The sequence below is a fragment of the Natator depressus genome, chromosome 10, assembly GCF_965152275.1.
Source record: "Natator depressus isolate rNatDep1 chromosome 10, rNatDep2.hap1, whole genome shotgun sequence".
Classification (NCBI taxonomy): Eukaryota; Metazoa; Chordata; order Testudines; family Cheloniidae; genus Natator; species Natator depressus.
In genome coordinates this window covers 64550712-64564993 of record NC_134243.1, presented here as the reverse complement: position 1 = coordinate 64564993, position 14282 = coordinate 64550712, and the positions used below count along the sequence as shown (strand labels likewise).

At 39.7% G+C, this 14282-nt stretch overlaps 1 protein-coding gene across 1 annotated transcript in view; it reads left to right on the top strand.

The window, feature by feature from the left end:
• ATP8B4 (ATPase phospholipid transporting 8B4 (putative)) overlaps nt 1-14282 on the top strand; it is a 174110-nt gene that overhangs the window by 112168 nt on the left and 47660 nt on the right. Inside the window, 4 exon segments of the mRNA XM_074964516.1 lie at nt 4111-4269; nt 6687-6775; nt 8489-8685; nt 12418-12646. Of these exon segments, the coding sequence (XP_074820617.1) occupies nt 4111-4269; nt 6687-6775; nt 8489-8685; nt 12418-12646 (674 nt within the window).

Here is a 14282-nt window from a genome sequence, read left to right as displayed (position 1 = left end):
CGCAGAATTTAGCAATCTGACATTATCCTTTGCAGTTCAGTTTTTCACATTTTATGTTGGGCCAAACTCTCAACCTGCAGGGCATGAGAATTAAGGACAGATGCACTGTGAATTTGGGATGTGACCAAATCCAGGGGCAATGAATTTGCATGCATATCACCTTTGTATAAGTGGGTGGCCCCTTCTGTCACTCTCTGCTTTCTCTTCCTGCAAGCTGTAGGCTGCCATTTCTGTTTTCACTCCAAAAGCACTAATCCCAGTTGGCTGCAACAGGAGTTTGTTTTTTCCTTACATCACATGATGTGCAAGATGCCATTAATGGAATTCTTTTAGAATATCTCACCATCTGCAGCACAGGACTGTGTGTTTACTGTTTTTTCCAAATTTGAGCATTTTCTAATCAGGACCATGGAACAAATTAAACAAGAGTAGTGAAAAACCTCAGGACAGCTGAAAAGAATCATTGGCATTCCTATACACTTTCTAAATAAACACAAGCTGTACCCTGGTTAATCATGTACCACATTTATCTGAAGCCCCAATTTTCAGACTGAGGTATACAACATTTAACCAGCTGAACTTTTACACTTTCAGCCAAAATATAAAGAGAAATGCAGAACACAGAATACAGTCTACCTTAATATTACTGAAAATGTGGCCTGGCTTGCAAGATGACAGGAAACTAGGTACTCCCTCACCCACAGGAAAGTGGAAATGTGAACCTTAAAAAAGAAACCACTCTCTCACTAGGCAAAAAATCTTAAAGGGGATCTCTGGTAGGTAAAGGTTTCAAAGGGCAGGGGCCATCTTTCCTCTCCTAATGCTCAACTTTAATTCCTGGAAAGCAGTTTTTCCAAAAGATGTCACGATCTTCAAAGAAAAGTGTAGCCTCTCCTCCAAGTTTTTTCTTAGAATAAGTGTACACGGCAAAAGAAAACAAACCAAGCCAAAAACACCTGTGGCAGTGAGTCTCTCAGAGCCCAGGTCTACAGACTTGGGCTGGTGACGCCCATGCTACTGTGCTAAAAATAACCGGGTAGATGTTCGGGCTCAGGCTGGAGGTTGCGTTCCGAAACCCACATCCTTCCCTGGGCTTCAGAGCCCAAACTCCAGCCTAAGCCTGCATGTCTACATGGGTATTCTTAGCACTGTACTGTGAGCTCTGTGAGCCTGAGTCTGTAGACCGGGGCTCTACGACTCACTGCTGTGAGGTGTTTTTTTTGCCTTGTAGTCAAACCTTCAGTAATGGTGTTCCTCCAAAGGATAAGGATTCTCGGCAGGCAAACGTAGAGAAATGGGTCCTAAAAAGCAAAGGGACACAGGAGCTACTTTGTTTAAAAGCAAAGGTATGGTTGTGACATTCCCCTCTGGTGTTATCTGGACCAGTGATCTGCTAGGTCACTCCAATCCTTGACTCTGGGAGCCAGCCTTACCCTGCTCTGCTGTGAGAACCCCCACTCCCTAGCTGTTCATGCATAGTCTCTGGCATGTAAGCTGCTCCCAGCTACTTGCAACCGAATGACACTAGCCAATATCTCTGGTCCCAGACACAACCCGAGGAACCTCTGTCTTGCAGTGTCCAGTTATGCCCACTGGATGCTGCAAGCTTATATGAGTTTGTCAATTTAAAAAAGAAATTGATATGTACCAGGCCTGTTATCTCAAGGGGAGTCTCTGACACACTTCAAACCAAAATCACTGCTTCAGGTAGAATAAACAAACAGATTTATTAACTACAAAAATAAATTTTAAGAGATTATAAATCAAAGCATAACAAGTCAGATTTAGTCAAATGAAATAAAAGCAAAACACATTCTAAGACAGGAGTGGGCAAACTTTTTGGCCCGAGGGCCACATTGGGGTTGTGAAGGCTGTGCCTCCCCAAACAGCCTGGACCTTGCTCCTTATCTCCCCCCCCACTTCCCGCCCCCTGATAGCCCCCCTCAGAACTCCTGACCCATCCAACCCCTCCCCGCTCCTTGTCCCCTGACCGCCCCCTGCCAGGACCCCACCCCCTATCCAACCCCCTTGCTCCCAGTCCCCTGACTGCCCCGCCCCTTATCCACACCCCCGCCCCAACTGCCTCCCGGGACCCCACCCCCTATCCAACCCCCTTGCTCCCCATCCCCTGACCGCCCCCCCACCGAACCTCCGCCCCATCCAACTGCTCCCTGTCCCCTGACTGCCCCCTGGGACCCCCTCCCCGCCCCCTTACCACGCCGCTCAGAGCAGCAGGAGCTCGCAGCCAGCGGCGCAGCGTGCTGAGGCTGCCGGGGAGGGGAGACAGCAGGGGAGGGGCCAGAGTCTAGCCTCCCTGGCCGGGAGCTCAGGGGCCAGGCAGGATGGTCCCGTGGGCCGGATGTGGCCCGCGGGCCATAGTTTGCTCACCTCTGTTCTAAGCTGATCTGAACACTTTCAGTGCCCTTACAAACTTAGATGCTTCTCACCACAGGCTGGCTGGTGGCTCTTCACCTTTGATCAGCGCTTCAGTCGCTTGGTGTGATGTCTGTAGATGTAGGTGGAAGAGACTGGAAGAGCATGGCAAATGTCTCTTCCTTTTATCATTTCCTTTCCTCCCTCCTGGGTTTGGGCTGTTCCCCCCGCCCCCTTCAGAGTCAGGTGAGCATTACTGAGTCTCTCCAAGCAAGGTTGAGTAATTCCCCTGGTGTGGCCTTATGCAGGTGAGTCATTGCAACGTAGCTCCCTTGCTGGACAATGGCTGTTGATGGGCTGTTTGACACCCTGCCCAGGCGGTGGTTATGTTCCTTGCTGTTGCCTCTGGGAAGCTAATATCTGGCTGATTCCCCCAACTTACAGCATGTTTTAGTGGTAACCATACGACACAATTCTCATAGCTTCCTATGCATTAATGACACACATATATGGATAGAGAAATGACTTTCAGCAGATCATAACCTTTCCCCTGATACCTTACAAGGCATGCTTTATGTGTAAGATCATGATTATATGAAAATGAGGAATATGGGGGTTACAGTACACTTCCCCAAGGTATAGAATGTCACAATGGTTATTGGTGATCAATTTTTTCTTTCCTTTTCTCGGCCTATGTAATTTTCTGTGGACTTTAACCATAGTTCTTTACCTGTAGCAGAGAACACAGTCTTTCCTCTCTGTGTCAGCTGTCAGTGCTGTTGACCAAAAGATATACACAGAAGAACAGTGCAGGAAGCTTTTTCCTTCCCACCACTCCAAAGATCCAGGTTACCACTTATTTGAGTGTCAGTCTGTAGGGCACTGACATCAATAATTGCCAGTTACTGCAAAACTCCCACAGGGCAGCACAGTGTGCTAGTTTATACTAGTAGGCCAGATTAACATCAGTATTACTAGGTGTTTCATTAGGGAGAGATCATGTGATCAAGGGCATTGGACTGGGAGTCAAGAGACCTCAGTTAATACTCTGTTTGGCCAGTGATCTGCTGTGTGACCTCTGGCAAATCATTTCACTTTTTTGTGTCTCTGTTTCCACTTCCGCTTTCCATCTATCTTGCCTGTTTAGATTGTAAACTCTCTGGGGTAGGGACTGTGTCTTATATGATTGTACAATGCCGAGCACAATGAGGTCCTGATCTCAGTTCAGGCATCTGAGCACTACTGTAAAGAAATAATAAACTTAATAGTATTAATGTATGTAGATACAGAGTGATGTTCTTTCCTAGGTTTTAAATGCCGCTGAATCTCTGATTGCTGTTATATAAAAGAGCTTGGTAGTCTTTCAGCCTGGTGTTCCTACAAATTATTTTGGTATAGCTACCTCTCTCAGGGCTGTGAAAAATCCACACACCCCTGAGAGACGTATATTTACTGACCTAACCCCTGGTGTAGATCAGCGCCAAGTCAATTTCTGAGAATTCTTCTGTAGACCTAGCTACCACATCTCGGAGAGGTGGATTACCTACACCAATGGGAGAAGCGCTCTTGTCAGTGAAGATTGTGTCTGCACTGAAGCACTACAGTGGGGCAGCTGGAGTGTCTGAAGTGTAGACAAGCCTGAAGAGTGTTATCCCAGAAACTGCTAGTTAGTGTAAAATGTTATCCTGGTAAATTGTGTGTGAAAGGGTGATAAGAATTTAATTTTTCACTTTATAGGTGTTCTTGTCTCTGAACCTCCTAACAACAAGCTGGATACATTCACAGGAGTTCTTTTCTGGAAAGATAATAGGTACTCGCTCAATAATGAAAAGATGCTGCTACGAGGTTGTGTGTTGAGAAACACAGAGTGGTGCTTTGGAGTGGTTATTTTTGCAGGTAAGACAAACCTTTATGGATTAACAGCAATTTTAACCTCTAATGTGCTCACATACCAGTACCCTGTATAATGGTTATGCATCATTATGGCTTGGTGTCTATAACAGCTGGCATAGATACTCCACATTTAGATAGAGCCTTTAGTCTTAGGATCTCAGAAATATTTTACAAAAGTATATAGGTATAATTGTCCCCATTTTACAGGTGGACTGAAAAACGAGGCATGGAGAGGTTACCTGTCTTGACCAAGTGTCACAGTGAGTCACTAGCAGAGGCAGGATTAGAACTTAAATATCTTGACTCCCTCTTTCCTATTTTAACTAGTAGGTGGTAGCAGGCACTAGCCATCTGAATTTATCTGTTTATACAAGCATCTCAAACTTTAGTTGTCCCAGAAGGTGTCAGTGTTCCAAAGTCCTGAACAAAAATGTAATAAATATGAAAGTAATGGATCAGCCTTGCAAAATTGTCATGACTTTACCAGCCCAAGCACAAAATGCACTTTCCTGTCCATTTACCATGATGTCTGATGAAAGAGCTAACGATATTTTACTTGCCCAGAGCAAATTGCAAGTAGAATTTTGCAAGAATGTAATAGATGCTCACAAATATATTACAAAATTTCATATGTCCTAGTAATGCAAAGAAACGGAGACAAGGAAAATCCTGGCATTAGGAATGATATAGGAACAGTATAGACAGTGATTAGGTCGGGTAGATGCAACACATTGGGATGCTGTTGTAAAATTGGCTACCAAATAAGGTAAAGATGGACTTCTATTCCACGTCAATATATAATGGCTGGGTGAGCGGAGGCAGTTAGGGAAGGCTGACATTATGTTTACACAAAATTTATGTAATACCAAACAAAATGTGTGTGTATAGATATATAGATAAAAATTGTGTATATTTTAATTTCTTCCTTATCCAACCTTTGTTAGTCCTCGTCTTATGTTGCAAGCTCTTTGGTGCATGGACTGTGTCTATCTTTGTGTTTATGCCTAATGTAATGAATCCCAAATTTGTTAGTCTCTAAGGTGCCACAAGTACTCCTTTTCTTTTTGCAAATACAGACTAACATGGCTGCTACTCTGAAAACAGTTCTTGACTGGACACTGTGGGTACTAACCTATTATACACATTTAATAATAGTAATAATAGAGGGAACCTCAGGATGAATTTAAACTATAAATATATGTAATGATATATGAGGTAATTACATTCCATATAGTCAAATTAAGACATTGTGCAAATCAATATCCATGTGACGTGAATCAGAGTCCTTGGTTATACTACAATTATCAATCAAGAAGAATTCACATTTGAAACCCACACCCAAAAAAAGGTATCCCAGCTCTTCCTGGATAATCTTTGCTATGTGTTTACTGCAAATATGTATGTAGAGCACTGGTGGTTTTAAATTCATGGGCAATGCCCAGATGTGTCAAAACACATATATCTGTACCTAGAATGTAGCCAATACATTGGTTGGGCCAGGTTCATTTGCTCTATAGTTGAGCATGTCCTTGTCCTTAGATTTTTGGAATTAAAAAGGAGCTCAGTTTTGAGGAGCTTTTATGAACTCTCTGGCTTGCCATCAAACAACTGCTTGCTGATGTGCCTTGAGGACCTCTCTCTTCATTCATGTGGATGTTAATACACATTACTTTACACACTCAGTCTCCAGTGACATAAAAGTTGACTATATTCCATGTAAGCCCAGCAGAGGGGGGGGGGAAGTTTGGCTAGAACAACCACACATAATGAGAGGAGACGCTGAGTGCTTGCTTGCTGTGGGCCAGCATTACAGAACTTGTGGAAACTAATGAATGAATAAAATAATAATAATAATTGGCACTTCTGTATCACCTTCCAATTGAGCATCTCAAAGTGCATTACAGATATTAGAAATTTAAGCCCCAGAAACCCCTGCTGAGATAGGTAGGTAAGTATTTCCCCCACTTTATAGATGAGAAAACAGAAGCTCAGAGAGGTGATGTGTAATGAGGTCTCAAAGGAAGTCTGGGGCAGAGGCAGGCGAAGATCACAGAACAGCTTGTTCCTAATTTTGTAGTTTTATGGGAATAAAGTCCTTGGAAATTTCCTCAGTCTGGAATGAAATATTTTTGGAGCAATCAGATTTTAAATTAGATGATGATTTTCACCACCCCAGTCTAACCACCATTCTACAGTGCTGAATATTTTTCAGACTTGATTGCGAAAGCTCAGGAATGCTTTTAGACAATTAAAATATGCAAAATGAGAATATCTCAGTTTTTAGAATTTATTTCTTGCATATGCATTAGAAAAAGTAGCTTCAATATGTGTATTTTTAAAAATTTCAGTAATGTATTTAATAATTTTAGTAAATAATTTATCATGTAATGATTTTAAAAAAGATTTACTTTTTTTTATAGGCCCTGACACTAAATTAATGCAAAACAGTGGTAGAACTAAATTTAAAAGAACAAGCATTGACCGGCTGATGAATACTTTAGTATTATGGGTAAGTTATTATTGTCAGATCAGGAAAAATCAGTGGGCATTGCATCCACATCATTAATCTACTCTACTAAATTATCATTTCAGATATCATGGAATTATCTGTATCAGTAGATATTTCTGGACAGTATACGATACCAATATGAAACCTTTGCAGCACAAATACATACATAAGGTTGAAAGAGACACATTTATCCATCTTGAAGACCGTTATCTGTCACTGAGCACCCCTGCATTACAGGAGTATTTACAAGCAGTAGCAATCCGTAGTTCTTTAGGGCAGGATCTTTTCATGAGGCTACTGGTATGGTGAGCTCAAGACAAGTGCACAGAAGGTTTTTACAGCAATTTTTCTTATCCCTCACCATCGTTCTGGTTCCTAACCTTCAGTGAGAACAGGATTGTACCCTTCCTGTTAATTTGGTTTTTGTGACAGGTTATCCCCAGGTAGTGAAGATCAGGTGCAGAAATTTGTAACTAGGAACCTTCAGCGGACTGAGTATTTCACTTCTGTGTCAAACTTGGTCTCTACAATTAAAGCTAAGGATATATCCAAATTCCTTATGGTTACTTAGTGAAACAAAATATTGCAGTTTTGGCATAGGCAAACTTCAAAGCTACTACTTTTCTTAAATGTTGTGTTTTTGATCATGGGAGAAATTATGGAGTTGCAGAAACTTTTTAACTGATTAAATCCAAAGATTCATAGATGGGGTTGTGGATGAAGAGAGAAGTTTCCATGTGAGAAATAGTGAAATTTTTCCAACATGGCTAAATACTACTCAAATTTTTAAAGTTATTTATAGCTCTTTGTACCCACATGCTATTAAAATTAATCATTTACCGATGACTTAGAAAAACACATCTTAAACCAAACTTTTATAAGCATGCTCACAGCGAGTGCTCATTGAGGTTTTTGTTATTTATCACAACAATAAAAAAACCCTTTTTGCCAACTCTTCTAATAACTGCACCTATTTGTAGTTTATGTACAATATCAGATTGTGATGATGTTGGGCCAGATCCTAAGGTCTTCACTATTGGCTAGATTTGCCTTTAGATCACAGCCCATAGAAAGTAGCAATGTAGAACTACATCATCTTGGAAGAGCATCAGGAGACATTGTGTCTCAGGAAGACAGGATGGCACCCAGAGCCCCCAACATGCATGGGGAGTGTGCGTATGGTTACAGTGATTTTATATGATGCATCTTAAACCCCCTCACACTGCACTGTAACTATCCCATGATCCAGAGCAGAAGGAGATTGATACCTAGCCTCCCTTTGGCTCCAGACTGCAATTTGGCCTCTCCCCTGTGCAAAGCAGGCACACTTGTACATGTATGTACGTACATACACACATGTGCTGTGCACTTGCGAAAGGGTCAGGGGAACGTGTGCTCTGGTTTGTACGCAGCCAGTATCTAGACAAACTGAGTAAGGAATGGAGACTAACTGGAGACAAACTAATTATGGACTCAGATTTTGGGCCTTTATTTGGGGCAAAGAACAGCAAAGTGAGATTTTCCCCCCAGTTTATTAGCGATGAAATATTCTTTGCTTTGTGTAGTTCTGTTTTGGATCTTAAGCCACCTGTTTACTTACACTGGGTAATACCAATATGTATCTGTAAGTGAAATGTATAGTTTCCATGTATCCATTTTAGGAAATAATACACATTTTGAAAAACCTAACCAGCTCTGTTATTCTCATTTCAGATCTTCGGCTTTTTGGTATGTATGGGAATAATTCTGGCAATAGGAAATTCAATATGGGAACATCAGGTTGGGACCCGTTTCAGAATTTACCTTTATTGGAATGAAGTGGTGAACAGTTCTGTATTTTCAGGATTTCTCACATTTTGGTCGTACATTATCATACTGAATTCAGTTGTGCCCATTTCCTTGTATGTGAGGTAAGATGAGAGATTATGATTTTATAAAGCATATAAATATTAATGGCTATTTCACCTCAACTTTTTTTCTAAATTGCAATGTCATACTTTATCCCTTGAATTTTTGTGTTTTTAAAACTTGATCTGCTGTATACTTTGTACATAAGAAACCTAAACCTTTTATGGAGATAATGCTTAGAATTGGAGAACAGCACATGCTTGCTTTCTTGCCTTCTTTCTTTCTTGTCTAGAATTCATTGTCATTGAATTATGTTAACTCTTTTGTTTCCTCCTTGCTTTGCTCTCCAACAGCTGACAGGTAAGCAGTGGTGGACATCTGTCACTCCCTGCACCTGACCTTTGGTTTGAGAAATAGCAATGAGTTCATCACCTTTGTGTTATTTTTGTTGTTCATCTTTTCCTCAGAATGTCCTTGATGTGTATATTTAATTTTTTATTCCTTAAATGTTGAGTCCTTATGTAAAAATTTATTTTGTTCTCATGCTGAACAAGATTATTGAGAAGGCATTATTGCTTAACTAAGGTTCCTGTTCACACAATTTTTACATTATTCCAGCACCTCTTAAAGTTCAAAATATGGAAATTAAAATCTACAATGTATATTATATGATGGAATATTATATATATTATATGGGACGGAAGAATCCCATGCACTGTTACAGACTAGGGACCGAATGGCTAGGCAGCAGTTCTGCAGAAAAGGACCTAGGGGTTACAATGGACGAGAAGCTGGATATGAGTCAACAATGTGCCCTTGTTGCCAAGAAGGCTAACGGCATTTTAGGCTGTATAAGTTGGGGCATTGCCAGCAGATCGAGGGATGTGATCATTCCTCTCTATTTGATATTGGTGAGGCCTCATCTGGAGTACTGTGTCCAGTTTTGGGCCCCACACTACAAAAAGGATGTGGAAAAATTGGAAAGAGTCCAGCGGAGGGCAACAAAAATGATTAGGGGGCTGGAGCACATGACTTGTGAGGAGAGGCTGAGGGAACTGGGATTGTTTAGTCTGCAGAAGAGAAGAATGAGGGGGGATTTGATAGCTGCTTTCAACTACCTGAGAGGGGGTTCCAAAGAGGATGGATCTAGACTGTTCTCAGTGGTACCAGATGACAGAACAAGGAGTAATGGTCTCAAGTTGCAGTGGGGGAGGTTTAGGTTGGATGTTAGGAAAAACTTTTTTCACTAGAAGGGTGGTAAAGCACTGGAATGGGTTACCTAGGGAAGTGGTGGAATCTCCTTCCTTAGAGGTTTTCAAGGTCAGGCTTGACAAAGCCCTGGCTGGGATCATTTAGTTGGGGATTGGTCCTGCTTTGAGCAGGCAGTTGGACTAGATGACCTCCTGAGGTCCCTTCCAACCCTGATATTCTATGATTCTATAGCTAATCTCATATTTTCAGTTATTAGTCATAAAACCACCATCTTTCTCCTTGCTAATATTGACATTGCAGTTAGACAATTCGTTGGGTAGAAAATTAGCAGAATGATTCAAAATAGTTTTCTGGCTCCTTCGGGCATCAAATCCATGTTAATAAAGAATAAAATTGATACAATGTTTGCCAGTTGCTGAATATTTCTGATGGATTATGGGTAAATGTAGTGGATTAAGAGTAGTGTTTACAGTGTTGGAGCTTCTAATATGTTGCCTCACTTTGTCACTGAGAAGTAAATCTTGTGCTTGATTGAGGTATGTACAGTAGAGGAAATAAAAGGAGTATTGTCGTAGTTGACAGGGCCAAAATGTAAACAGGCTTATCAAAATAATGGGTATAGCAGAGTGAAGTTGTGATCTTTTCATCCTTCAGTGTTCTTTTTAAATGTACTAAGAGCTTTCCAGTACTTTTTTCCCACAGTTAAACTGTGTCCATTCCTCCTTGGCTGGCTATGTTTATCTGAAAAAAGTTCTATTTTCTGTTTGAAGTTTTTGTAATCTTTTTCTTATTACTAGAAGCATGCACTGTTTTAATTTTTAAAGTTACTTGCTTACTTGGCTATGGTGCTTACAGGTCCCTGTTAGTAGTGATAATTGGTATATATGTTTCCATGTACTTCTACATGTTAAATTAGATTTTTAAAGTTAAAAAAACAACCACCCTGTGGTAGAGAGTGAATGAGTTGCATGTACAACCTTCTTTCTGCTCTGAGTGGCAGTCAGAAAATATAAATGCCAAGATGCGGGTAATCTGCTTCCTGCAGTGGCATCTGGCTGCAGTAGATCCCACCACAAATTGCTTATGGTACTTTGGAACGGTGGTAAGAGTAGGGTATTTGTAAGCTATTTCCTACTGACTCCTCTTACATTTTGAAGACTTTTGTATCCAGTTATGAAGTCTGAAGCGCAACCAGTTCCTAACCCAGAATATCAATACACAAACTTCCTTGGCTTTACATAGAGAATAAATGTGTGCAGTGCCCTTAAACATGTACATAATATATGCAACTACAGCAGCACAGACAACTGCCTTAGTGAAAAAGATTATAATGCAAAACCTTCTTACGGGCTAAGAATGGCTTATTACTTGTGTGCATGCATTTAATATATGTTTTAAAAATCCCTAAAAATATATTTAAATTACTGTAATTTGTGGAAAAGAGATTACATTCCATGCCCCTAGAGATTTGAGATGTTCTGGTTATCCAGAGAACAGGTACATCGTGGAACCAGCAGTTCAAACTTACCCCATGTCACCTTGCCACTATGCCTCCCCCCGTGACCAGGGTAGTCCAGAGCCCTTCACTCCTTCACTTCTCTGCTGACACTGCCATTAAAGAGTGACTATTAGTGCCACTTATGGTGATACCTGTGATGCCCCTTAGGAACTAAACTGAGATTGCTAGCTCATTTCACGTAGATTACTAAAGAGTTTGGATATGTGGATACCTGCAATGTAATACATGAAGCCTTGATGTTTTGGAGGCTGGGGGCAGGGTTGTAGTGCAATGCACTCTGGCAATCTTCACCTTGTAATAGCACCAGTAAAATGCAGTGCAGCTCTTAGAGCAGCCTAACATTCACTGAGTACCAGTTTGGCCCCCAACCAATGCCAGGATTAGTGGAGGCACAAAGATGACTTAGAGCCACCCCACTCTCCTTCTCAGTTATGCTGACTTCTGCTCCAGTGCATATTAGGATTGAGTCCAACATGCACAGCCTATTGTCAGTACATGTAAGTAGCTCTCACAGTTGGAGTCTGTATGCACAATAATGGGGAAATAGAACACTGTGGATCAGCTGTCTAACTGTAATAATCTGTAACTGTATACATTAATAGACAGTCCAGTTGCCAGCTGACCACATGTCGATGGTTTTGAAGATAGACCTCATGTGATCTTTATCTCTAAAAATGCAGGCCTCTACCCAATGAGTGAAAGTAGTAACTCTACTCATTCATCAAGTATTAACCTGAAAAGATCTACCGTACTTGAATTTAGAATGTCCATATTTTATTCTCAATTGATAATGCTATATCATTTACACAATGATAGAAAACTATGCAGTTTACATACATTTTTAAATGTCAGTGTTCTTACTATGCATATTACTTCACAGAGGAATTAAAAGTGTGAGATATCATTGTATAGAATAGTATAATGTTTACTCTGCATAGCTCTTTTGCTCTGAACTCTAAAGACTGCTTTGATTGAACTCCTGCATTTGATATATTTTCATGTGAAAGGTTTTACGATTCTGAAGAGTGTTTCTGTGTGTGTGGTTTGTTTTTTTTTTTCAAAGTGTGGAAGTGATTCGACTTGGACACAGCTACTTTATAAATTGGGATCGTAAAATGTATTACCCCAAAAAAGATACACCTGCTGAGGTTCGGACTACCACGCTCAATGAAGAATTAGGACAAATTGAATATATTTTCTCAGACAAAACAGGAACAATCACTCAAAACATAATGACTTTTAACAAATGTTCCATTAATGGAAAAACATATGGTAAGTCAGTGTTTATTAATGTTTTGCCAGTAAAGTTTACTTCTAATTGTGATGTTGAGTTTAGCTCATTCGCTGATTATTTAGGACATTTGTTCATTATGAGCCTTATCCAGCTTCTCTTGAAGTCAGTGTAGAGACTCTGATCAACTTCTGTAGGCTTTGGATCAGGCTCTATACAAGAGAAATACTATCTGATGTTGGTGTGATTCCTTAAGTATGTAAATATGGGTTTAGAGGTACCTTGTCCATCTTCTGATAATCAAGGATTTAATGCAGGATTAAAGAATGGAGATAAAACCAGTAGTCATGACATTGTATGTATATAAATTAAACATGGGGGCTTTTTCATGAACTTTCAGGTCACATTACTACCTTCAATGATTTATTGTAATCTTCCCAAAACTGAGTAATATTGTTTTAAATGCATATTCGTGATACTTCTTGTACAGGCTGAGAAGTCTTTTATAATATAACTATTTTGTAATAATGTCTGATGTTAGAAAGTGATTGATTGCCTAGCACCAGGGAGTTGCTGGGCAAATTATCCCATGTCTCTGCCAATGCAACAAAATTGTGCCCTGCCACAGGCTTGATACCTAATATTCCAAGTATCTATTTTACAACACTTCTGTAATCTTGAAATCTGTCCCTTAGAGACTAGCTTGAGACCACCAAACTGTGATCTAATTCAAAATTTGAAGCCACGTCTTCAGAGGTGAAAAAGCGTATGCCTTCATTACTGTACCACTTAACTCTCAGGTTAAAAGACATTGAATAAATTAAGGTGAAAGGGTGATATATATATATTAGTTGAGTTTTAGACTTATAAATATAGATAGAATATAATATAAAAACATGGTGTTAAAAATCCTTTAGTGTAAAGTGGTAATTCTTTAAAAACTTGCCAACTGTCTTACAGAATGTTTTAGACTAATAAAATAACTACATTAGTATTTGCTAGTATTCTGGGTAGTCTCTGTATAGAGAAGTTTAGGTAATACTACAAATACTAAGGTAATTTTTTCAGCAAGTGAATATTTGTATGTCTCAATTGCATAATAAACACCCCCTATAAAACTTGAGAGCCAGATCCTGAAAATATGCAACAAGTATTTTTACTTTATAACCCTTGACTTCTATGGGGTTACTCATGTGAATAAAGTAGATTCTTATGCGTAAGTGATAGCAAAATCAGGCCCTAAACAATCAGAATAAATACAATAGCGGGAGGAAAAAATTCAGTGGTATTGTAGACAATAGGATGGAAGCATTTACTTTAAGATAATGTACCATGATCCACTGCAATATTTTATATTTTTGAATGTTGTTGCAATGAGTGTTTCCTCTTTGATGTCTACCTGCATAGTCTAAAAAAAAATGAAAAAGTTATTTCATAAAACTCTAAAACTGGAATTAAATGTCATATTTTATGTTAATTAACTTTGTATTTTGTAGGTGATGTATATGATGACTTTGGCCGGAAAACAGAAATTAATGAGGTATAAATATAACCAAGTTACTAAATATTTAGTATATTGTAATATAGCTTATTTAATCATTAAAATATTTTCAATAGATCAGTAATTTTCAATTAAATATTAATTTTCCCTGAACTTGAAACATGCTGTAGAATAGTAAGATGTAGGCAAGAATAGT